We start from the raw sequence: 24,998 nt of genomic DNA, 5'->3' as shown, positions 1-24,998 counted from the left end.
GGAGTGAGGCAGGACAGACATTATCCCACTAGTACAGTGATGGGGAACCTATGACCCGCGTGTCAGAGGTGACACATGGACTCATTTTTTTGGTTGATTTTTCTTTGTTAAATGGCATTTAAATATATAAAATAAATATCAAAAATATAAGTCTTTGTTTTACTATGGTTGCAAATATCAAAAAATTTCTATATGTGACATGGCACCAGAGTTAAGTTAGGGTTTTTCAAAATGCTGACACGCCGAGCTCAAAAGGTTCGCCATCACTGCACTAGAAGGACAGAGCCCAGAAGAGACTCCTGACCTTGTCTTGAGGCCTGGAGCAGGGCAAGAGTTGACACTGTGTCCACTAATTCTTAAGCCCTGCGGTCACCTGGCTAGGACCCAAGCATCTTGCCAGGTGACCCGGAGGCCCCTTTCAATGGTACATCCTGGGAACAGCCGCTCTGCCCCGGCCCACCCAGACCCAGGCCCACCCACGGAGTGGCACAAAACCTGCCTGGAACGCCCACAGATGCTGAAAGAGAACAGCTTTCTGGTGGTGTCTCCTGGATGGAAAGAGCCTCCTCCTCTCTCTCTCAGCCTCTTCACCAGCAGCCCCTTCCCTGCTGCTCCTGCCTCAGGAACCCTGACCCAGGCCTGTCTCAGGAAGGGCTGCTGAACTCTGTACTTCCCCTAAGAGAATGACAGCAGCCAGCATTGCCCCCACCCTCATTTGCCCTCACCTGGTCCCTTCTACCCTGTGAGTCCCCCATTAGGGATGGGCAGAAGTCTGTAGGCTGGAGAGCAGCCACCACCACCCCAACTTCCCAGCAGGCCGTGCATGGGTGCCTACCTGGCCCCTGCTGGGAAGTTGACTGAACCCTGTGCTCCCCTCTGACAGAAGCCCAGCTGCTGCCGTCTCTCAGGCGAACACCCTCCTCACCGTCACTCCTCCCACCTTTGAACATGCCAGGAAGTCTTCTCACTCTGCCAAGAAGACTTTTATCGCCTTCAAGGAGAATGCTAGAGGATCTCTGCCCTGGCAAAACCAGGGCACGCAGACAGAGAGCGCCTATGAGACTCAGGGTAAGGGAACTGGCACCTGCTGCCCAGCAGGGCTCTCTGGGGGCGGGGTGGGGGGAAGGAGGGTACGAGTGCATTCCATACCTGTGAAACATCAGAGCTAAGGACTCTCTCATGCTGATGATATATACTGCTTCCTGCGCCACTTGAAGTTGTATTTTGGGTAAGAAGTCAAATTCTTCTGCTAGTCCTGTTACAACCTTCCTCCATGCCAGGCCTTCCTCAGAGAAAGAGCATCAGCAAAGTACCGAGGCAGTTTCCTTCTTCGGACTTTCCCTGTCTCTTCGTTCATCTTCCCGTTCTTATTCTGCATGAACACAGAGCCTGTTTCCCTCAGGGACCATTTCCTTCCTGGATCACAGACGGTCCCCAAGGTGATGGGGTCCCCCAGACTCCCTGTGCCATTGAGCAGTCAGAGCCAGCCCTGACTCAGGACCAGCCAAGCCAGCCCAGTGAACTCTTGTGGCCACAACTGGGAGATACTCAGAAGAAAGTTCGGCAAGGTTGCAGTGGGCAACAGAAAGGCCTCTCACTCTAGGATCCTGGGATGGGATGCTTAACAGCATTTGTCACCATTATTAATAATTACATCCAGCCTTGGTGAGATTGATCCATCACGGATTCACGGATCCATTGCACATCTGTAGTCATGGCAACAATAAGTTAAATTTCCCCATCACCTCAACTCCATGCCCCCCTCTGTGCCTGCTAAATTTTATAGCTCAAATGTGATTAGGTGCAATTAGGAGCCAGAAACCCCATAAGAAGTATGGAGAGATAGGGACAGCCCACACAGCCGGAGGTCGGGTGTGCAGGCAGCACTTGATGAGGAGTGTTTTACAGGCCAAATCGGGTCGTGTCGGGCCTTTGTCAGCATGTGTGTTCCGATGGGGCCCCAAAACTGGAACCATTTCAAAGTCAGTAAGCATGACAGCTGGGGAAAATCTGAGCATTGCTCTAAATATTCATAAGCAGGATTCTGAAAGTCATTTACTGGGTAATCACCTGTAAAGTGCCAATGCTAAGCTTGGAAGGATGTGGGAGAGGAGAAAGAAGATAGGACAAGGCTGGGGTGTGGGAAGGGGACACCAGGTCCTGTCCATACCTCTATGGACCCACCTCCAGAAAGAGCCCTCTGGAAGTTATTGCTTTATTTAACCAGTTCATTCATGATCCTTTTGGTTTCTAAGCTTAATTTATAGAACTAGTCATGCCTATATCTAACTTAAGTTTGAAGCGCTCTACATAATTTTGGTCTGTAGGGGCATGTTTTACAATTGTCTTTTCAGTACTGAATTCCTTAATGCCAACATAAATTTTGTGTTTAGTGAAAGTCTAGCCACCACCATAAATGTTTACTGGTCAAATACTATGATGTGAGTGGCCTGAACCAAAGGTGTGGACTGTATTGGACCTCTAAATGGGATCAACGGCACACGCCAGATTTCTGCAGTTATGTAAGGGGCTTTCTTTTTCCTTCTGCCTATGGTTTACAACATAACTTTCTGGAAAGCATTGGCAATAATTGGGGAAAACTTGCCAGTAATAGGTACATGATTATATCTGGCCAATGAAATGGAGCAAAAATGTAGCAAAAAGGCTTCTCTGAGAAATGACTAGTTACACAGAAAGTGATAGAAGTGTGAAGGCAGAAACCAGGAAATGTGGAGGTCCAGGAAGGTAGAAGAGATCAAAACCATTCAAGAGGAGGAAGGGAAAGTGACACAGGGCAAACGATCTGTGAGTGATGAAGGTGTGGCCCGTGCCAAGAAGGAAAGCCAACCCTCTTCAGCTGGAGTACAGAACACGAAGGATTCCCCAGTGTGGCAGATGCAAAAAAGACTCTACTTTCAGCCCATGGCAGAAGCCATCAGCCACCTGTCAGAGAAACATGGACAATCAAGACAAAAGCAATCCAGTGAGCTGCTAGTTTGAGGCCAAGGGCCAACAGAAGCATGCAGAGATGACAGCAGGTGTTGGCACTGCTGATCCACAATGTCCAAGACTGTGCGTCCCACTGCTGGGAGCTGGTACAGAGGCACGTTCCCAGCCTTTTTTATCAGGATCCCCTCCTGCATCCTTAACAAGATCCCCAGAGGATTCACAGGTACAGGGATGTTGGAGAACCACGCACCTCAAGGGGTTAATATAATGGGTGCAAGGTTCCTACTTTTAAAACTTTTTTTGTGTGATTGTTCAAACCCCGTGGGCCAGAAACAGCATTTTATGTGGCAAAGCCCTGTAAAAGTTAGGTTGTAAAGTTAGTCATGTCTTTCAATTGCTAGTTAATTCTAACTTCACTGTCAAGGAAACTGAAATTAGACTTTGAACAGAATGTGGAGGAAAAACAGGTAAATTCTTGAAACCTTACTACAGAGAGTGGAAGGAATGCTAAAGGTACCAGAAATACCTTGCGACCCACGTGAGGAGTGCTCTGAAGGAGGACCAGAAAGGCTATTGATGGCCTTAGGTGTCCACCTACCCAGGCACACAGCAGTGTCAGAAACAAAGTATACCCAAAGCTCTGACACAGAGCAGTACCTCCTTGCTGGTAGCAATCCTCAAGATTTAGTGCCTGGCACAGAGTGAGCACCTATACATCTTTGTAAAATACTTATGAAATTGTTGTTGACGCCTTATCTGATTCAGAGCAGATATGGTGATTACAGGGTATATCCTACTCCCAAAACACAGTCTTGCTAGGAAGGGAGCTGGGCCTAAAGAACAATGTGTGGGGGGACAAACAGAAAGAAGGGAAGTGCCATCAGTGAAGTAATTTACTTCACACCACCTGGCCAGATGGAGAAGACAGTTGGAAAGCTCCCAAAAGTATAAACTAGCGTTTGCACACAGTTCACCTCAGTGGACTCGCGTTTTGAAAAATCACAGGCAGAGATTTAAAAAATAAGAATGTTACCTACAATAAATGTAGAAAAATGGCTCCAACTTTAAGAAGAATGTCAGGAGATCTGATTTCCCAGGATAAATTTTTTATTACCAAAAAGTAGTAGTAGTAATAATAACAACAATACTGCAGGCTGCACCTAAAGAAGAGGCCCTTTTAAAACAGGATTTGGGCAAAAAGAAGATCAAGATAAGGCCACTGTTTAGTGCAATGTTGAGGAATGGTTCAAAGTCGTGTCCTTCAATTGCTATTTAATTTTGACTTCACTGTCAAGAAAACTGTTCTCCATATTGAAAAGGGTGCAACAAAATTAGGCAGGAAATAGCAGAATGCAAAACTTGGTGAAAAGATCAGAAGACACTGCTGTGTCCTGACCTAGATAAAATGCACCCCAGAATATAGACAGAGAGAGAGTAGCTTCATCATGTTTGTGGTTTTTAAGGAATTGTGAAAATTTGGGGAAATGAGTCTGTAACCAATCAGGGGCAAATATTAAGAGCAAAGTGACCACAAGAAGCCAGCATGGAATCAATAAGAACAAAGCAAGTAATACTGGCTTTTAGGTCACTTTTTTTTCTTTTAAGTCCTCACTCAAGGACATTTTTCCATTGATTTTTAGAGAGAATGGAATAGAGAGGGAAAGACACAGGGAAATATCAATATAAAAGAAACACATTGATTGGTTGCCTCCTGCACGAGCCCCTACCAGGGCCTGGGCCAGGGAGGAGCCTGCAACCAAGGTACGTGCCCTTGACCAGAATCAAACCTTGGGACCCTTCGGTCCACAGACTGATGCTCTATCCACTGAGCCAAACTGGTTAGGGCTTAGGTCACTTTTTGACAGTAGCTCAGGGAATGGTGATAATCCAGTAGACCCAAATTATACAATGTGTTTCATTTTCAAAGCCTTCCTGATGTTCCTGTGGACAAGATAGAGAAATATCAGGTGGCTGCCAATATAAGATGATGCAGTGATAACTGTTGAATAACCACTGGAGATACTATTTAAGGATCAGAGTCAACCTAGTTTCCAGCAGAGAGCCACACATATTTTATCATAGACTTGAGTAGAGATGCAGGAGGAAAATTTGTGTTTGTAGATGATCTGAAGCTGTTGAGTGATGGGAATAATGTAATCAGATTCTAAAAGATCTTGACAAACAGGAACGTGGGACCAGAACTAGTTAGATAAAAGATAATGGTAATTTATATTAGACACTGCTCTTAGGTCCGCAAAAACAATGGAGTGAAGTGCAAGGTAGGGAAGCCCTGTTTGTTGTAGATGTTAGTCAACTATAAGCGCAATAAGTCAATGACATGACTGATGTTAGTGCCAGAAAAGTTAATATAGCCAAATATAATTAAAAGATTCCATAAAGAGGGAGTAATCCTACTCTAGCCTGCACAGCTGTTCTCTCCAAGAGCTGTCACTCTGTGTGAGGTCTAGAAGCAGACCGGTGGGACTTGGAGGAGAGGGTGGTGTTAGGCAGACCAGGAGACTATACCATACAAAGACCTGTTGAAGCAAAGGAGATGTTAAGTCTGGAAGGCACACATCTCTGGGACAGTGTAATTGTCTTACAAGTACCTGATGATCAGCCATACAAAACCGAGACCTGACTTCTCCATTTGCATTGAAGGCCTAGCGTAGGACTGGCTTTGGGAAATACGTTAAGAAATTCTTCCTAACAGTGAAAGCCATGCCACAGGGGAATGAGTTGGAGAGTTCTTGGTCTTTAGAGGCAAGTTCTGGGTCCATCTCAGGCTATGACTTGCACATGTGTAGAGGCGTCCAAGCACCACAGACCAGGTCAAAGCCTGAGACTCCTGCAAGCAGATGGTGCAGTTAGCCTTTCCTTTTTCTTCATGGACCTGCTCCCCTCCACAATTAAGCATGGAACCTAGGCTGTGTGCATGAACATGTGTGCACACATATGTTTAGGAGTAGGAAGAGGGGGAGATGAAGATGGGGAGGCAAAAGGATTGAGAATTACAAAATTCCAGAAGACATAAAGTCAGCATCACCAAGAACTTACAAAAGTTCTCAAAAACCTACAGCAGCCTCCTGTGTTTCCCAGCCAGCCCCCATTGTGCACCCTTGGGGAGCAAGAAGACAAGAAACACCCACTTCCTTCCGTGACAGCCATACCCCGTTATTTATCTACATGGTCATGGAACCACTTGGCTCTATTGTTCTAATGCTACAAGGTGCATGCTCAACCCGTCATGCTATCTATCCTGGAACCCTAAGTGGCTCCCTGGTGACCAGAGGAGAAGGCCACAGAGGGGCTACTTTTCCTAACTATTGGTTCATTGCAGTCCTAGAAAAGTGGAGGAGGAGAGAGGGAACATCCAGTATATACCAGCAGTACCCTCCAACCCATTTCTCCCCTCTCTTGATCAGCCTTGGGTCAAGAAAGAACCTCAGACCGTAAATGTCCAATATGAACCCACTGGGAAGTGCGAGGTTAAAATTATTAATGGCCACCCTTTTCTGTCTTTTTTAAAAAAATATGTTTTTATTGATTTCTATGAGAGGAAGGGAGAGAGAAAGAGCAATAGACACATCACTAATGAGAGAGAATCACTGCTTGGCTGCCTCCTACACGTCCCCAACTAGGTATCGGACCTGCAACCCAGGCATATGCCCTGATGGGGAATCGAACCATGACCAATGAGCCACACCATCCCAACCACCTTCTTCTGTCTTTTTTTATTATTATTATTGCTTAAAGTACTACAAAGGGTATTACATATGTGTACTTTTATTTTCCCCCTCCCTTGACAATCCCCTGGGCGCCCCTACCCCCCAGTGTCTTATGTCCATTGGTTATGCTTATATGCATGCATACAAGTCCTTCGGTTGCTCTCTTACCCCCCTCCCTCCTGCCCCCCAACCCTCCCCGGCCTTCCCGCTGCAGTTTGACAATCTGTTTGAGGCAGCTCTGCCTCTGTATCTATTATTGTTCAAAAGGTTATAATGGTCTCTATTATCCATGAATGAGTGAGATCGTGTGGTATTTTTCCTTCATTGACTGGCTTATTTCACTTAGCATAATGCTCTCCAGTTCCATCCATGCCATTGCAAATGGTAAGAATTCCTTCTTTTTTACAGCAGCATAGTATTCCATCGTGTAGATGTACCACAGTTTTCTAATCCACTCATCTACTGATGGGCACTTAGGCTGTTTCCAGATCTTAGCTATGGTGAATTGTGCTGCTATGAACATAGGGGTGCATATATCCTTTCTGATTGGTGTTTCTGGTTTCTTGGGATATATTCCTAGAAGAGGGATCACAGGGTCAAATGGGAGTTCCATTTTTAGTTTTTTGAGGAAACTCCATACTGTCTTCCATAGTGGCTGCACCAGTCTGCATTCCCACCAGCAGTGCACAAGTGTTCCTTTTTCTCCACATCCACTCCAGCACTTGTCGTTTGTTGATTTGTTGATGATAGCCATTCTGACAGGTGTGAGATGGTACCTCATTGTTTTGATTTGCATCTCTCAGATGATTAGTGACTTTGAGCATGTTTTCATATGTCTCTTGGCTTTCTGAATGTCCTCTTTTGAAAGGTGTCTATTTAGGTCCTTTGCCCATTTTTTGATTGGATTGTTTATCTTCCTTTTGTTAAGTTGTATGAGTTCCCCATAAATTTTGGAGATTAGGCCTTATCAGATATGACATCGGCAAATATGTTTTCCCACGCAGTGGGTTTTCTCGTTGTTTTGTTGATGGTTTCTTTTGCTGTGAAGAAGCTTTTTATTTTGATGTAGTCCCATTTGTTCATTTTCTCTTTAGTTTCAAGTGCCCTAGGAGCTGTATCAGTGAAAAAATTGCTTCAGAATATATCTGAGATTTTGTTGCCTTTGAATTCTTCTAGAATTTTTATGGTTTCCCGTCATACGTTTAAGTCCTTTATCCATTTTGAGTTTATTTTTGTGTATGGTGTAAGTTGGTGGTCTAGTTTCATTTTCTTGCATATATCTGTCCAATTTTCCCAACACCATTTATTGAAGAGACTATCTTGGCTCCATTGTATGTTCTTGCCTCCTTTGTCAAATATTAATTGAGCATATTGGTTCAGGCCGATTTCTGGGCTCTCTATTCTATTCCATTGATCTATATGTCTGTTCTTGTGCCAGTACCAGGCAGTTTTGAGAACAGTGGCTTTGTAATACAGCTTGATATCTGGTATTGAGATCCCACCTACTTTGTTCTTTTTCAGGATTGCTGCAGCTATTCGGGGTCTTTTTTTATTCCAGATGAATTTTTGGAGAGTTTGTTCTAAATCTCGAAGTATGCCGTTGGTATTTTAATGGGAAGTGCGTTGAATTTATAGATTGCTTTGGGTAGTATGGACATTTTAATGATGTTGATTCTACCAATCGATGAACACGATATGTTCTTCCATATGTTTATGTCTTCCTCTATCTCTTTTTTCAACGTCCTGTAGTTTTCTGAGTAGAGGTCTTTTACCTCTTTACTTAAGTTTATTCCTAGGTAGCTTAATTTTTTTGGTGCGATGGTAAATGGGATTGTTTTTATAATCTCTCTTTGTGTAAGTTCACTATTGGTGTATAGAAATGCCTCAGATTTCTTGGGGTTAATTTTGTATCCTGCTACATTGCCAAATTCATGTATTAAGTCTAGTAGCTTTTTGATGGAGTCTCTAGGATTTTGTATGTATAATATCATGTCATCTGCAAATAAGGACAGTTTTACTTCCTCTTTTCCAATATGGATGCCTTTTATTTCTTCTTCTTGTCTAATTGCAATGGCTAATACTTCCAGTACTATGTTGAACAGGAGTGGTGAGAGTGGGCATCCCTGTTTTGTTCCTGTCCTTAGGGGAAATGGTGTTAGTTTTTGTCCATTGAGTATGATGTTGGCTGTGGGCCTGTCATATATGGCTTTTATTATGTTGAGGTATGATCCTTCTACTCCCACCTTGCTGAGAGTTTTTATCAAAAATGGGTGTTAAATTTTGTCAAATGCTTTTTCTGCATCAATTGATATGTCCATGTGGTTTTTTTCTTTCAATTTGTTTATGTGATATATCACGTTTATTGATTTGCGGATATTGTACCATCCTTGCATCCCTGGGATAAATCCTACTTGGTCGTGGTGTATGATCTTTCTGAAGTACTGCTGGATCCGATTAGCTAAGATTTTGTTGAGGATTTTGGCATCTATGTTCATGAGGGATATTGGCCTGTAATTCTCTTTCATTGTGTTGTCTTTACCTGGTTTTGGTATTAGGGTGATGCTAGCTTCATAGAATGAGCTTGGAAGTGTTCCTTCGTCTTGAATTTTTTGTAGTAGTCTGAGAAGGATAGGTTTTAGTTCTTCCTTGAATGTTTGATAAAACTCCCCTGTGAAGCCGTCTGGTCCTGGGCTTTTGTTTGCTGGAAGCTTTTTGATGACTGCTTCAATTTCTTCCATAGTTATTGGCCTGTTGAGATTTTTAGATTCTTCCTGATTGAGTTTTGGAATGTTGTATTTTTCTAGGAATTTGTCCATTTCCTCCAGGTTGTCTAGTTTGTTGGAGTAGAGCTGTCCATAGTATATTTTAACAATCATTTGTATTTCTGTGGGGTCTGTTGTTATTTCGCCTCTATCGTTTCTGATTTTGTTTATTTGGGTCCTCTCTCTTTGCTTCTTGGTGAGCATGGCTAGAGGTTTGTCAATCTTGTTTATCCTTTCAAAGAACCAGCTCTTGGTTTCATTGATTTTCTGTATTGTTTTTTTGGTCTCTATTTCATTTATTTCTGCTCTAATCTTTATTATTATCTCCTTCCTTCTGCTCACTCTGGGGTTTTCTTGTTGCTCTCTTTCTAATTCTTTGAGTTGTAGAGTTAGATGATTTACTACCATTTTTTCTTGTTTTTTGAGATAGGCCTGTAGAGCTATAAACTTCCCTCTCAGGACTGCTTTCATTGCATCCCATAGGTTTTGGATTGTTGTGTTCATTAGTTTCCAGGATGTTTTTAATTTCTTCTTTGATCTCATTGGTAACCCAATCAATATTTAATAGCATGCTATTCAGCTTCCAGGTGTTTGAGTATTTGGGGTTGTTTTTAGTGTAGTTTATTTCTAATATTATGCCATCGTGGTCTGAGAAGATGCTTGGTATGATTTCAATCTTCTTGAATTTGGGGAGACTTTGTTTGTGACCCAATATGTGGTCTATTTTTGAATCTGTCCCATGAGCCCTTGAGTAGAATGTATATTCCATGGCTTTGGGGTGAAGCGTTCTGAAGATGTCAATTAAGTCCATCTGATCTAGTGAGTCATTTAGGATTGCTGTTTCTTTGCTGATTGTTTGTCTAGAGCAGGGGTGGGCAAACTTTTTGACTCGGGGGCCACAATGGGTTCTTAAACTGGACCGGAGGGCTGGAACAAAAGCATGGATGGAGTGTTTGTGTGAACTAATATAAATTCAAAGTAAACATCATTACATAAAAGGGTACGGTCTTTTTGTTCAATAGTTTTATCATTTCAAACGGGCCGAATCCGGCCCGCGGGCCATAGTTTGCCCACAGCTGGTCTAGAGGATTTATCCAGTGATGTCAGTGGTGTATTAAAGTCCCCTACTATGATTGTATTGTTTTCAATCTCTCCTTTGATATCTTCCAGGAGTTTTGTTATGTATTTCGGTGCTCCTGCATTGGCTGCATACATGTTTACCAGGGTTATATCTTCTTGTTGTATTGATCCCTTTAGTATTATGAAGTGGCCTTCCTTATCTCTTGTTATGGCCTTCACTTTGAGGTCTATTTTGTCCGATATAAGTATTGCTACCCCATCTTTCTTTCCCTTTCCATTTGCCTGAAAGATATTTTTCCATCCCTTCACTTTCAGTCTGTGTGAGTCCCTTGTTCTGAGGTGCGTTTCTTGTAGACATCATATATATGGGTCATGTTTTTTTATCCATTCAGCCACTGAATGTCTTTTGGTTGGAGCATTTAGTCCGTTTACGTTTAAAGTTATTATTGAAAGGTACTTGTTTGTAGCCATTTCTTTTTGTGTGTGGCTGTTTTCTTTCTGAGCTTTTTATTTCTTCTTTTTACACCAGTCCCTTTAGCATTTCTTGCATTGCTGGCTTGGCAGTGATAAACTCCCTTAGCCTTTTTTTGTCTGTGAAGCTTCTTATTTCCCCTTCAATTTTGAATGATAGCCTTGCTGGATAGAGTATTCTTGGATTCAGTCCTTTGCTTTGCATCACTTTGTAAATTTCCATCCATTCTTTTCTGGCTTGATGTGTTTCTGTTGAGAAATCATTTGATAATCTAATGAGAGATCCCTTGTATGTAACTTTCTGTCTCTCTCTTGTAGCCTGTAAGATTCTCTCTTTGTCCTGAACATTTGCCATGGTAATTATGATGTGTCTTGGTGTGGGTCTTTTCGGGTTCACCTTGTTTGGGACTCTCTGTGCTTGTGTGACTTTTTTCTTCCCCACCTCAGGGAAGTTTTCTGATATTATTTCTTCGAATAGGTTTTCTAATCCTTGTTCCTCTTTCTGTTGTTCTGGCATCCCTATTATTCATATGTTGTTTCGTTTCATGTTGTCCCAAAGCTCCCTTAGGCTCTCCTCCTGTCTTTTAATTTTTTTCTCCAATTGCAGTACAGTTTGGGTGTGTTTTGCTTCCTTGTCTTCTAATTCACTAATTTGGTCCTCCGCTTCTCCTAGTCTACTGTTGATACTTTCAATGGTGTTTTTTATTGCAGCTATATCACTCTTCATTTCTTTTTGGTTCTTACATAATTTATTGATTTTTTCATCTGCTTCTTCTCACTTCTTGCATAAGTTATTGATTTTTTCATCTATTTCTTCTTGCTTCTTGCATAAGTTATTGATTTTTTCATCTGTTTCTTCTTGCTTCTTGCATAAGTTGTTGATTTTTTTCCTCCATCTGGTTTATGCACTCTAGGACCCTTATTCTGAATTCTTTTTCTGTCATGTTGCATGCCTCTGTATCACTTAGCTGCTTTTCTGGCGAGTCCTCCTTTTCTTTCCGTTGGGGGTTTCTTTGTCTACCCATGTTTGATCTCACTGACATATCTAGACGTTGAATCGTTCAGTGGCTGCTCCCTGGGTGGCAGTGGCTCCTTGGGCTGTGGTTGCTCCTCGGGTGGTTGCGGTAGCAGCTGCTCCTCAGTTGGTAGCAGCTCCTCTGGTGGGTACTGTTCACAGCAGTGGTGGCTCTTCTGGCTGGTGGGGGGAGGCTTCACATACAGCTGCTGTTCCTCAGACAGAGGGTGTGGTGCTCACGAGGCTGCTGTTGCTTGGATCTGCTTTCCAGGGGAGTTTGGCCCTTCCCGGCTGCAAACTGTCTCACCAGCTGAGTAATTTTGCCAATTTGGTGTGGGTGTTACTAGTTTCAGCTGCTTACTCCATTTGCTCTGGGACATGACCTGGAATGCGTCTGCCTATATCACCGCCATCTTGTCTTCACCAACTTCTGTATTTCTCTTCTGTCTTTTAACAGGACCTTCAACATCAAAAGTAAAAACAGAGCAAGAAGCCTCAAAAATAGCACACACCTCAAAGTTGGATTCAGAAGGTATCATTTTAATTTTATAATTTGATGATTTTAAATAACTTGCAGAAGTTACAAATCCACCCACAAGAACATAAGAAGCACAGAATTTTCAGGCCCCCAACCAGAAAGTCCTCTTTTGACCTTTTTAGACTAGGACTAGGTCACTGGCTAGTTAAAGTCAAGTGACCAAGGCATTATTTCTAGGGCTTGGTGTCAAGGCTCATGGGTCATGTAAGAAACTGAGCCAAAGGGTAAAGTGCTTTTAAATTTGAGTTAAAATTGAATTTTGAAAGGGGAGGAAACAATATTTTCCAGTGGGGTTAGGAAGCAGCAAAATTGGGTATTCATACTCAGTTCATTCCATGACATTTACTGTATGCCTACTGGCACTTATTATACACCTACTGTATATTGGGCAGGATATAAAGATGAATAACTCCATTATACCATCTCAGAACTTAAATTCTAGTGGGTAAAGTAAAATATAAATAAAGGGAAAGGAATCAATATTTATTGAGCATAAGCTATAGTCCTCAAACTGCTAAAGATCATGGAAGCTTCTTATCCCAAAATATGTGATCTCCATCTTGGTCTTCCCAGCCATTTAGGAGGTGATTTTAAATCGATTCCTTCAAGGTCTGGACTAATTCACCATACCACATTCTATTAATAATTTTTCCTATTCTTTTTTAGCACATGAAGTGCCACAACAGGAAGGAAATGGTGAGAGTCCACATGATATACCCAAAGCTCCCTGCTCCCCACAGAGTCCCAGGCTGGGGATGGTGCCCCAGGTGGTGGGTATCCTGTGGGTCCAGGCTGGACCAATTCTTAGAGAGGACCTAGGGACATGCTGGGTACACAGCCTGTAACCTGAATGTGCTGCTTCCCTATCCCTTCCTGAAGAAGGGAGATAGATAGGGAAACAGAGAGAGGGTCTCTGGAGCAACACAGAATGACCTGGCATAGAACCAAAAGTCCATCTCTCTACTCAACCTTTGGTATAGGGACTCTCACATTTAAAGAGTGTCTAGTTGGTGGCTGGGTTCCCTAATCTCTGGGAAGCAGGACTTAGCCAGAATGCAAGAGATCACTAATGACACCTGGGTAAGGAATAAGTTAGCCCCTACACCTGGAGCCCTTAAAGACATTGCATTTTTATTAAGGAGGGATTCGTTGAATCTTATGAGGGGAAAGGACAAGGGAGAATCCTTACGGTAGTAGAATCCCAACTTGCATACATCACTTCACAAAACAAAAGCCCTGCAATTAACCAGGCCATCCTATTAGATAATAATCTAGGCACTGTGTTCTGTTATCTCACAGTATGGTGGGCGTGAGGGGAGGCGGGGTAGATCAGAGCTTTGATCCTGATACACAAGTGGCTTATCAAACAAACTCTTTCAGATTCACTCTGCATTCCAGCCACCCCACCACCACCCCCAGAAGGGTACAGATTAATTGAATTTATTTTACTCCATTTCCGTTAAGGCAGTGGTTCTCAACCTTGTGGCCCTTTAAATACAGTTCCTCATGTTGTGACCCAACCATAAAATTATTTTCGTTGCTACTTCATAACTGTAATGTTGCTACTGTTATGAATCATAATGTAAATATCTGATATGCAGGATGGTCTTAGGCGACCCCTGTGAAAGGGTCGTTCGACCGCCAAAGGGGTCGCGACCCACAGGTTGAGAACCGCTGAGGTAAGGGCAAGTGTTAGGAGCTGTACTGATCTGACTTTACTGTGTAGAGAAAGAACCAGGGATCTTGTTAAAATGCAGATTCTGACTCAGTAGGTCTGAGATCCTGCATTTCTCACAAACACCAGCAGCAGCTATTGCTGCTGCTCCATGGACCACACCAGGTTTTAGAACAGCTTATGGATTTGTGCCTTTGGGAATCACCAACCCAGCCCAGCCCAGCCCAGCTGTCTAAGGTAGAAAGGAATCCACTAGGAGGTGAAAAGAGCGCTGAGTTGCAGAGCTGGGCTGCTCACTTCTTGGAGTGGGCACCCGGCTGGTTATTCACTGCCATTCCCCACCCGCATCTCATCTCTAACAGGGGATCTGTCCTGCAAGGCAAACACGCATGGCTCCAACAGCTCTCCCAGGCTCAGGGACTGCAGTTCTGTCAAGAAAAACATTACAGGACAAGAATTGATTGGATGGGGGGAAATTAAGATTTGTTCTTTTTTCTTTCTTTCTTTATTGATTAATGTATTACATATGTGTCCTTATCCCCCCCTATTGTCCCTCCACCCACCCCCCACTCATGCCTTCAACCCCCTGGTGTCTGTGTCCATTGGATAGGCTTATAGGCATGCATACAAGTCCTTTGATTGATTTCTCCCCCTTACCCCCACCCTCCCCTACCTTCCCTCTGAGGTTTGATGGTCTGACTGATGCTTCTCTGTCTCTGGATCTGTTTTTCTTCAGCAGTTTATGTTGTTCATTATATTCTATAAATGAGTGAGAGCATGGGATATTTATCTTTCTCTGACTGACATTTCACTTAGCATAATGCTCTCCAGATCCATCCACGCTGTTGCAAATGGTAGGAGTTCCTTCCTTTTTACAGCAGCGTAGTATCCCATTGCATAGATGTACCACAGTTTTTTAATCCACTCATCTGCTGATGGGCACTTAGGCTGTTTCCAAATCTTAGCTATGGTAAATTGTGCTGCTATGAACATAGGGGTGCATATATCCTTTCTGATTGGTGTTTCTGATTTCTTGGGATATATTCCTAGAAGTGGGATCACTGGGTCAAATGGGAGTTCTATTTTTAGTTTTTTGAAGAAACTCCATACTGTTCACAGTGGCTGCACCAGTCTGCATTCCCACCAGCAGTGCAAGAGGGTTCCTTTTTCTCTGCATCTTCACCAGCACTTGTCATTTGTTGATTTGTTGATGATAGCCATTCTGATAGGTGTGAGATGGTAATTCATTGTCATTTTGATTTGCATCTCTCAGATGATTAGTGACTTTAAGCATCTATACTAATAAAAGGGTAATATGCTAATTAGACCAGATGTCTTCCGGATGTCCTTCTGGACAAAGCCACAGTAGTGGGGGCCTAGGCAGAGATGGTTAGAGGTGATCAGGCTGGCAGGGGAGGGCAGTTAGGGGCGATCAATCTGGCAGGGGAGGGAAGTTAGGGGTAATCAGGTTGGCAGGGAGAGGCATTTAGGGGCAACCAGGCAGGCAAGCATTTTGGAGCCAGCAGTCCCAGATTGCAAGAGGAATGTCCAACTGCCAGTTTAGGCCCGATCCCAAAGGGGTACCAGATTAGAGAGGGTGCAGGCTGGGCTGAGGAGCCCCTCCTAGTGCATGAATTCCGTGCACTGGGCCTCTAGTGTTTACATATGTCTCTTGGCCCTCCTTATGTCCTCTTTTGAAAAGTATCTATTTAGGTCCGTTGCCCATTTTTTGATTGGGTCGTTTATCTTTTGTTAAGTTGTATGAGTTCCCTGTAAATGTTGGAGATTAAACCCTTATCAGTGATAATGTTGGCAAATATATTCTCCCATGCAGTGGGCTTTCTTGTTGTTTTGTTTATGGTTTCTTTAGCTGTGCGAAAGCTTTTTATTTTGATGTAGTCCCATTTGTTTCTTTTCTCTTTAGTTTCCATTGCCCCAGGACAGTGATGGTGAACCTTTTGAGCTCGGCATGTCAGCATTTTGAAAAACCCTAACTTAACTCTGGTGCCATCTCACATATAGAAATTTTTTGATATTTGCAACCATAGTAAAACAAAGACTTATATTTTTGATATTTATTTTATATATTTAAATGCCATTTAACAAAGAAAAATCAACCAAAAAAATGAGTTCGCATGTCACCTCTGACATGCGTGTCATAGGTTCGCCCTCACTGCCCTAGGAGCTGTATCAGTGAAGATATTGCTTCAGCATATGTCAGAGATTTTGCTGCCTGTGGATTCCTCTAAGATTTTTATGGTTTCCCATCTTATGTTTAAGTCCTTTATCCATTTTGAGTTTATTTTTGTGTATGGTGTAACTTGGTGGTCTAGTATCATTTTTTTTGCATGTATCTGTCCAATTTTCCCAACACCATTTATTGAAGAGACTGTCTTGACTCCAGTGTATGTTCTTGCCTCCTTTGTCAAATATTAATTGGGCATAGTGGTTTGGGTCAATTTCTGGGTTCTCTATTCTATCCCATTAGTCTGTATGTCTGTTCTTGTGCCACTACCAGGAAGTTTTGAGAACAGTAGCTTTGTAATACAGCTTGATATCTGGTATTGAGATCCCTCCTACTTTGTTCTTCTTTCTCAGGATCGCTGCAGCTATTCGGGGTCTTCTTTTATTCCAGATGAATTTTTGGAGAGTTTGTTCGAGGTCTGTGAAATATGTCATTAGTATTTTAATGGGGAGTGCATTGAATCTATAGATTGCTTTGGGTAGTATGGACATTTTAATGATGTTGATTCTACCAATCCATGAACACGGTATATTTCTTCCATCTGTTTATGTCTTCTTCTATCTCTTTTCTCGGTGTCTTGTAGTTTTCCGAGTACAGGTCTTTACCTCCTTAGTTAAGTTTATTCCAAGGTATCTTAATTTTTTTGGTGCAATGGTAAATGGGATTGTTTTTTTAGTCTCTCTTTCTGTAAGTTCACTATTGGTGTATAAAAATGCCATAGATATCTTGGCGTTAATTTCGTATCCTGCTACATTGCCGAATTAATTTATTAAGTCTAATAATTTTTTGATGGAGTCTTTAGGTTTTTCTATGTACAGTGTCATGTCACCTGTGAATAATGACAGTTTTACATCTTCTTTTCCAATTTGGATACCTTTTACTTCTTACTCTTGTCTAATTGCTATGGCTAGCACTTCCAGAACTCTGTTGAAGAGGAGTGGTGAATGTGGGCATCCCTGTCTCATTCCTGTTCTTATGTGAAATGGTTTTAGTTTTTGCCCATTTAGTATGATGGTGGCTGTAGGTTTGTCATATAAGGCTTTTATTATGTTGAGGTATGATCCTTCTATTCCCATTTTGCTGAGGGTTTTTATCAAGAAAGGGTGTTGGATTTTGTCAAATAATTTTTCTGCATCAATTGATATGACTATGTGATTTTTATCTCTCAATTTGTTTATGTGATGTATCACGTTTATTGATTTGTGGATATTACACCATCCCTGCATCCCCAGGATAAATCCTACTTGGTCCTGGTGTATGATCTTTCTGATGTAATGCTGGATCCGATTTGCTAGAATTTTGTTGAGTATTTTGGCATCTATGTTCATGAGGGATTTTGGCCTATAATTCTCTTTCATTGTGTTGTCTTTACCTGGTTTTGGTATTAGGGTGATGCTGGCTTCATAGAATGAGCTTGGAAATGTTCCTTCCTTTTGAATTTTTTTAATAGTCTGAGGAGGATAGGTTTTAGTTCTTCCTTGAATGTTTGATAAAACTCCCCTGTGAAGCAGTCTGGCCCCGGGCTTTTGTTTGCTGGAAACTTTTTGATGACTGCTTCAATTTCTTCCATAGTTATTGTCCTATTGAGATTTTTAGATTCTTCCTTATTGAGTGTGCCACGCCAGCACGACTAAGGGTGATCCTGAGTGGGGGGGTAAAAGGATTAAGGAAAGACAGACAAGAGAATAATAGCTGGGTCTCGGTGGGACACTGCCTCCCTGATGAGGAAACAATAACCCCACCCACAAGCCGTGTCTTTATTTTATAGCAGATGCCACGAGACAAAGTAGGGCCGTGATCACGTTGTTTACAGCATTCTCGTGAGTGTCAGTCTCACTCAACTACATGCACCCGAACTCTATCACAAGGCACGTGGGGCTACGTGTTTGGACCATAGGTTCAAGCTAACAACCACAGCTATTGGCTATAATTGTGTTGGGAGGGCCCTGCTCTCCAGCTGGGACTTGCACGTGGCAATGAGAGGACCCTGTCTTTTCATTAGTCCGAGGCTTGAACCTGGCCAAAACACCGTAACTGTGCTCCACAATTGAGTTTTGAAAGGTTGTATTTTTCTAGGAAAATGTCCATTTCCTCCAGGTTGTCTAGTTTGTTGAAATAGAGGTATTCACCGAAACCGGTTTGGCTCAGTGGATAGAGCGTCGGCCTGTGGACTGAAAGGTCCCAGGTTCGATTCCGGTCAAGGGCATGTACCTGGGTTGCGGGCACATCCCCAGTGAGAGATGTGCAGGAGGCGGCTGATCGATGTTTCTCTCCCATCGATGTTTCTAACTCTCTATCTCTCTCCCTTCCTCTCTGTAAAAAATCAATAAAATATATTTAAAAAAAAAAAGAAATAGAGGTATTCATAGTATTTTTTAACAAACCTTTGTATTTCTGTGGGGTCTGTTGTTATTTCTCCTCTTTCATTTCTTTTTTTTTTTTTTTTTTTTTTTTTTTTTTTATATATATTTTATTGATTTTTTACAGAGAGGAAGGGAGAGAGACAGAAAGTTAGAAACATCGATGAGAGAGAAACATAGATCAGCTGCCAACGCACATCCCCACCGGGGAAGTGCCCGCAACCCAGGCACATGCCCTCGACCGGAATCGAACCCGGGACCCCCCAGTCCGCAGGCCGACGCTCTATCCACTGAGCCAAACCGGCCTCGGCCTCTTTCATTTCTGATTTTGTTTATTTGGGTCCTCTCTCTTTGCTTCTTGGTGAGCCTGGCTTGAGGTTCATCAATCTTGTTTATCCTTTCAAATAACCAGTTTTTGGTTTCATTGATCTTTTGTATTGTTTTTTGTTTGTTTGCTTGCTTGCTTGTTTTTGGTCTCTATGTCATTTATTTCTATTCTGATCTTTATTATCTCCTTCCTTCTGTTTATTCTGGGCTTTTCTTGTTGCTCTCTTTCTAATTCTTTAAGTTATAGAGTTAGATGATTTATTACCATTTTTTCTTGTTTTTTGAGGTAGGCCTGTAGAGCTATAAACTTCCCTCTCAGGACTGCTTTCATTGTGTCCCATAGATTTTGGATTGTTGTTTTTTCATTGTCCTTTGTTTCCAGGATGTTTTTAATTTCTTCTTTGATCTCTTTGGTAACCCACTCATTGTTTAATAGCATGCTATTCAGCTTCCAAGTGTTTGGATTTTTGTTTTTGTTTTTAGTGTAGTTTATTTCTAGTATTATGCCATTGTGGTCTGAGAAGATGCTTGATATGATTTCAATATTCTTGAATTTGGAGAGAGTTTGCCTGTGACCCAATATGTGGTCTATCTTTGAAAATGACCCATGTGCACTTGAGAAGAATGTATATTCCATGCCTTTCAGGTGAAATGTCCTGAAGATGTCAATTAAGTTCATCTGATCTAGTGAAACATTTAGGATTGCTGCTTCTTTGTTGATTTTTTTGTCTAGAGAGTTTATCCAGTAATGTCAGTGGAGTATCAAAGTTCCCTACTATGACTGTATTGTTGTTAATCTCCCCCTTAATATCTTTCAGGAGTTTTTTTATGTAGTTGACTGTATTGGGTGCATATATGTTTATGCACCAGGGTTATATCCTCTTGTTGTAATGATCCCTTTAGTATTATGAAGTAGCCTTCCTTATCTCTTGTTATGGCCTTCACTTTGAGGTCTAATTTGTCAGATATAAGTACTGTTACTCCAGCATTTTTTTCATTTCCATTTGCCTGGAAGATATTTTTCCATCCCTTCACTTTTAGTCTGTGTGAGTTCCTTGTTCTCAGGTGGGTCTTGTAAATAGCATATATATGGGTCATGTTTTCTTATCCATTCAGCAACTAGATGTCTTTTGATTGGAACATTTAGTCCGTTTAAAGTTATTATTGATAAGTACTTGTTTGTAGCCATTTTTATTTTTTGTGCCTGTGTTCCTTCTTCCCTTTTTATTTCTTCTTTTTGCACCAGTCCCTTTAGTGTTTCTTGCCTTGCTGGCTTGGTGGTGATGACCCTCTTAGCCTTTTTTTGTCTGTGAAGCTCATTTCCCCTTCAATTTTGAATGATAGCCTTGCTGGGTATACTATTCTTTGATTCAGTCTCTTGCTTTGCATCACTTTGTAAACTTCCTTCCATTACTTTCTGGTCTGATGTGTTTCTGTTGAAAAATCATTTGATAATCTCATTGGATATCCTTTGTACATAACTTTTTGTCTCTCTCTTGCAGCCTTTAAGATTCTCTCTTTGTCCTGAACATTTGCCACTGTAATTACAACGTGTCTTGGTGTGAGTCTTTTCAGATTCATCTTGTTTGGGACTCTCTGTGCTTGTGTGACTCTTTTCTTCCCCACATCAGGGAAGTTTTCTGACATTATTTCTTCAAATAAGTTTTCTAACCCTTGTTCCTCTTCCTGTCGTTCTAGTACCCCTATTATTCATATGTTGCTTTGTTTCATGTTGTCCCAAAGCTTCCTTAGGCTTTCCTCTTGTCTTTTAATACTTTTCTCCGATTGCAGTTCAGTTTGGGTGTGTTTTGCTTCCCTGTCTTCTAATTTGCTAATTCAGTTCTCTGCTTCTCCTAGTCTACTGTTGAAACTTTCCATAGTGTTTTTTATTGCAGCTATATTACTCTTTATTTCTTCTTGAGTCTTACATAAGTTGTTAGTTTTTTTCATCTATCCGGTTTACGAACTGTATGGCCCTTATTCTGAATTCTTTTTCTGACATATTGCATGCCTCCATTTCACTTAGCCCCTTTTCTGGCAATTCCTCCTTTTCTTTCCTTTTGGGGTGTCTTTGTCTCCCTATTTTTGCTCTCACCAAAGGAACTAGGTGTCAAGTCATGTGGGGGCTGCTCCTTGGGTGACCGTGGCAGTGGCTGCTCCTCAGTTGGCCGCAGCTCCTCTGGTTCATGTTGCTTGCATGGCTGCTTGCAGCAGTGGTGGCTGCTCTGGCTGGGGGGAGGGGAGGTGTGCTGCTTGTGCGGCTGCTGCTCCTCAGATAGGGACAGGCTGCATGAGGCTCCTGCTCCTCAAACAGAGGTGGGCTGCTCAAGCGGCTGCTGCTTGTGTGGTCATGGCACCCTGGACTAAAGCATTGGGCCAGCCAGAGGGTAGCATGCTTCTGAACTCACAGGAGCCTGTGGCCAGGGTGGCTGAGTCTCAGTGACTGAGGGACTACAGCCAAGGCAGCAGGTCCCTGGCGGAGGTGGCTGTAGAGTCCTGGGTGGTGTCTGAGGGCATCCTGGGTGGAGGTGAGGCTGCTTTCTCAGTCACAGCAGCTCTCCCCTTCAAGAAGGCATGGCCTCTGCAGTAGAGCCTGCCACCCAGGATTGTTTGTAATGGTAGCAGAGGCTGCCTGGTTAGGCGAGCCTAGTCTTGCCTGCCCCTGAAAGTCCTGTGGTATCTAACTGTCCCTCACTCATGTGCACACGCACACACCCCACACCTCCACACACTCCCCTTTCACTCCCTCATTCACTCATGCTCTCTCCCTCACTGCAGCCATTTTCCTGCCTCTGTAGTTGGGTCTGGAGTGTTACTGACCCATTTGTGGGTGGAGTCTCCTCGCCGGGTGTCTGGTTATATCCATATTGGCCACAAAGGTACCCAGCAAACTGCCCAACCTGGGCCCCTCAAAGGACTCAGCCAGGGCTGGCCCAGTACACAGGTCAGGGGAGCTAGTGGGCTGCGTTGACCTCACATGGGCACACGCCAGCAGTTACCCCAAGATTTGTTTTTAATCATATGTGGGGCAGACACACTCCACTTTAGGGAATTCTATATGCCAGGCACCTACCTACATTGGCACTGCTCCTCTGAGCCACCCTGAAGAGGAGGCTTCTTGTCCCCATCACATAGGTGAGGGGAGTAGAAGGAAAGGGCTGCATGCCATGTGAAAGTGACCAGGTCTTGTGTGACAGGCTGACACTCCCCTCCCCCACCTCACCAAGCCTCCCATAAAGCAATTTCAGGAGAAAATAATGATCTCACTCCAACAAAGACAGGGGTTGATGGAAATCCTCAAAGGGAAAGTTGATGAGGAATAAGCTTTTCCTTCTCATTCAGGCCCAGATATGCCTGTTATTGTGTATTTACTGTGCTTGTCTTGACAGGTCAACAGTGCAATTGATGTTAGTAAGGTTAATTATGTCAAGCCAGACACTTGTGAATACTGCTGTTCAGTATTCAGGACTGCCAAGTCACCTTCTTCCCCTGATAAACACCTTCTTTCCCCCTCAACTTAACTGTGTATTATTTCATAAAGCCTGTTCAAGTAGGGCAATCGCAAACGATGGGGATTGGCTACACTCTCAGGGCCAGCGCCAGACTCTTATTCTCAGTCTAGGGCAGCAATGCTCAAAGTCTTCCCTGGAGGCACTGCCACTCTGGCCTTGCTGCTCCGCACGTCTCCTCTCCCGTGACAACCCAAAGGAGCTCCCTGACTTGCATTCCCTTGGGTTCTTGCTGGGTTTTCCTGGATGGCTTTTTCAAACTTCTCTTATCTGTGTCCAGTTCTGGGACATCCAGTGTTTTGGGGACCGAGCTGAAAGAGGCCCTAGCTTTTGCCAGTTGTCAGTACCACAGTGAGATGATATGTTCCTGTGGGAACTCCAGAAAAGAACTGCCGCAGGGGTGGGGGAGCGGGGGGCGGCTCTGTCTAGCCCAGGATCCACCACAGATGGGCAGGTTTCTGCCAGGAAAAAACCAAAGCTGGTGCAGGAGGTTTGTAGGCAGAAAGTGCCCTGAGCCTGGTGTTCGTACAGGCAGTCCCAACTAGGTGGAATTCTCCATCCACCAGGAGCCCAACAGAGTCAGAGCTTTTATTCTGAACCAAAATTGGGAAGAAGTACAAAAATAACATGTGTGGAGATCACAAAGGACATCCCTTCTCCATTCCCAAAGGCACAATAGGGACACAAAATCAGACAACATGAGTCATCCCTGTGCCAGCCGGGAGGGTGCTCAGGCCTCTCTGGATGGCCCAGCTCAAAGGGGTGGGTGCCACTCTGAAGCTCAGCTACAGGCCCAGTAAACTCCCTGGAGGCCCAATTATCAGAGAGAGCCCTTCCTGCCAGTTCTGCCTCAGGGTGCACACCTTCCCAGGAGCAGGAAAGCAAGACCTAAGCTGTAATTATCAATTCCTTGATTCAGTTTGCACCCCTTAGACACTGGAAACTTGAAGCCTCTTTCCTGGCCAGAGAGTCACCAGGCTGTGGCTGACCTTGAGAACAAAGGCATTCGTTATCTCCAATAGACCTTTTCTACAGTTCACTGGCTTGGAGATTCACCTCTTATGCTTTAATTTGCAATTATGAACCATATGCAATTCCAGAAATTGGCAATTTTTGATAAAACTGGCAGGAGGTAGGAATATTTTTCAGGATTTCCAAGAGAAAATCACACTCAGAAGATAACTCTCTCAGAATGGAATCTAAAGTGCTTCCCTCAGCCTACTGGGTGAGCTTGCCCTGCCCCCTCTCTCCCCTCCAGCCACCCTCCTTCACGCTCACTCCTCTCCAGGCATACTGTGTCTCTTGCGGTTTGTGAAATAGGCCAACCACGCTCCCACTCACTCTCACCTCAGGGCCTTTGCACCTGCTGGCCTCCTGGCAGAAATGCTCTTCCCCAGCTTTCTGCCTGCTTCATTCAGGACTCACTCAATTGTCCTTTGGTCAGATAAACCTCCACCAGACACCAGGAGCACACACTCACTTTCCTAAGTCAGCCACTGAAGCTTATCCTTTTGTTCCTATTGTATTAATATCTTCAAGTTGAATGTTAGGAAATTTGACGAATTCATATAAAGCCTTTTTGATGGTGTGTGCGTTTTTATTTAAAGGGGCAAGAGTAAATGCTGTAAATCTGTTTTATTTTGGTTTTGGTTTTCGTTCCTCTTCCAAATGTCTTTCCTTTGCTTTGCCTTCCAATTGAAAGCCATGAAGTTGGTCCCTCGAAGAAGCTTCTATGAGGCTATATTAAAAGAGCGCCCTGACATACTGGATGGCATGGACCTCGATGACAGTGTAAGTTGGATAAAAACGTGAGACCACCTTGCTTCCATGTTGGGGCAGGAAGCCCCAGGTCAGCTGGCACTGCCTCATGAGCCCTGATATTCTTCGCTTTGCTCTGTTGTTAGCACAGCCCAAATGAGCTTTCCTTATAACAGACCTACATGTCAATGACGCACATTCAACCAAAGAGGATCGTAGAACGCCTGAGGTGTTGCTCCAGGGCCTGAGTTTCAGAGGGCCCTGCTGGTGACCTAGACAAATATCCTCAAGATTGCTTTGAGTCCTGGCCAGGTGGCTCAGTTTATTGGAGCATCGTCCCATACACCAAAAGGTTGTGGGTTTCATTCCCAGTCAGGGCACATATCTGGGTAACAGAGGCAACCGACTGATGTTTCTCTCTCATCTCTCTAACTACCTACCTACCTATCTACCTATCTCCCCTACCCCCTTCTTCACTCTCTGAAATCAGTAAAAATATATATTTGAGTGAGAATTTAAAAAAAGATTGCTTTTGAAATCAGGAAAGTTCAAACAAAACATAAATCATCTAGATCTCAAGG

The 24,998-nt window shown here is 43.2% G+C and overlaps 1 protein-coding gene across 1 annotated transcript in view; it reads left to right on the top strand.

The window, feature by feature from the left end:
- ERICH6B (glutamate rich 6B) overlaps positions 1–24,998 on the top strand; it is a 71,083-nt gene that overhangs the window by 8,947 nt on the left and 37,138 nt on the right. Inside the window, exons 3-6 of the mRNA XM_036300288.1 lie at positions 884–1,068; positions 12,463–12,537; positions 13,210–13,239; positions 24,362–24,450. Of these exons, the coding sequence (XP_036156181.1) occupies positions 884–1,068; positions 12,463–12,537; positions 13,210–13,239; positions 24,362–24,450 (379 nt within the window). The remainder of the gene's footprint in view (positions 1–883; positions 1,069–12,462; positions 12,538–13,209; positions 13,240–24,361; positions 24,451–24,998) is intronic.

Source organism: Myotis myotis, unplaced genomic scaffold, assembly GCF_014108235.1.
Source record: "Myotis myotis isolate mMyoMyo1 unplaced genomic scaffold, mMyoMyo1.p scaffold_m19_p_3, whole genome shotgun sequence".
NCBI classification, from domain to species: domain Eukaryota; kingdom Metazoa; phylum Chordata; class Mammalia; order Chiroptera; family Vespertilionidae; genus Myotis; species Myotis myotis.
This window is presented reverse-complemented; position numbering and strand designations above follow the sequence as displayed.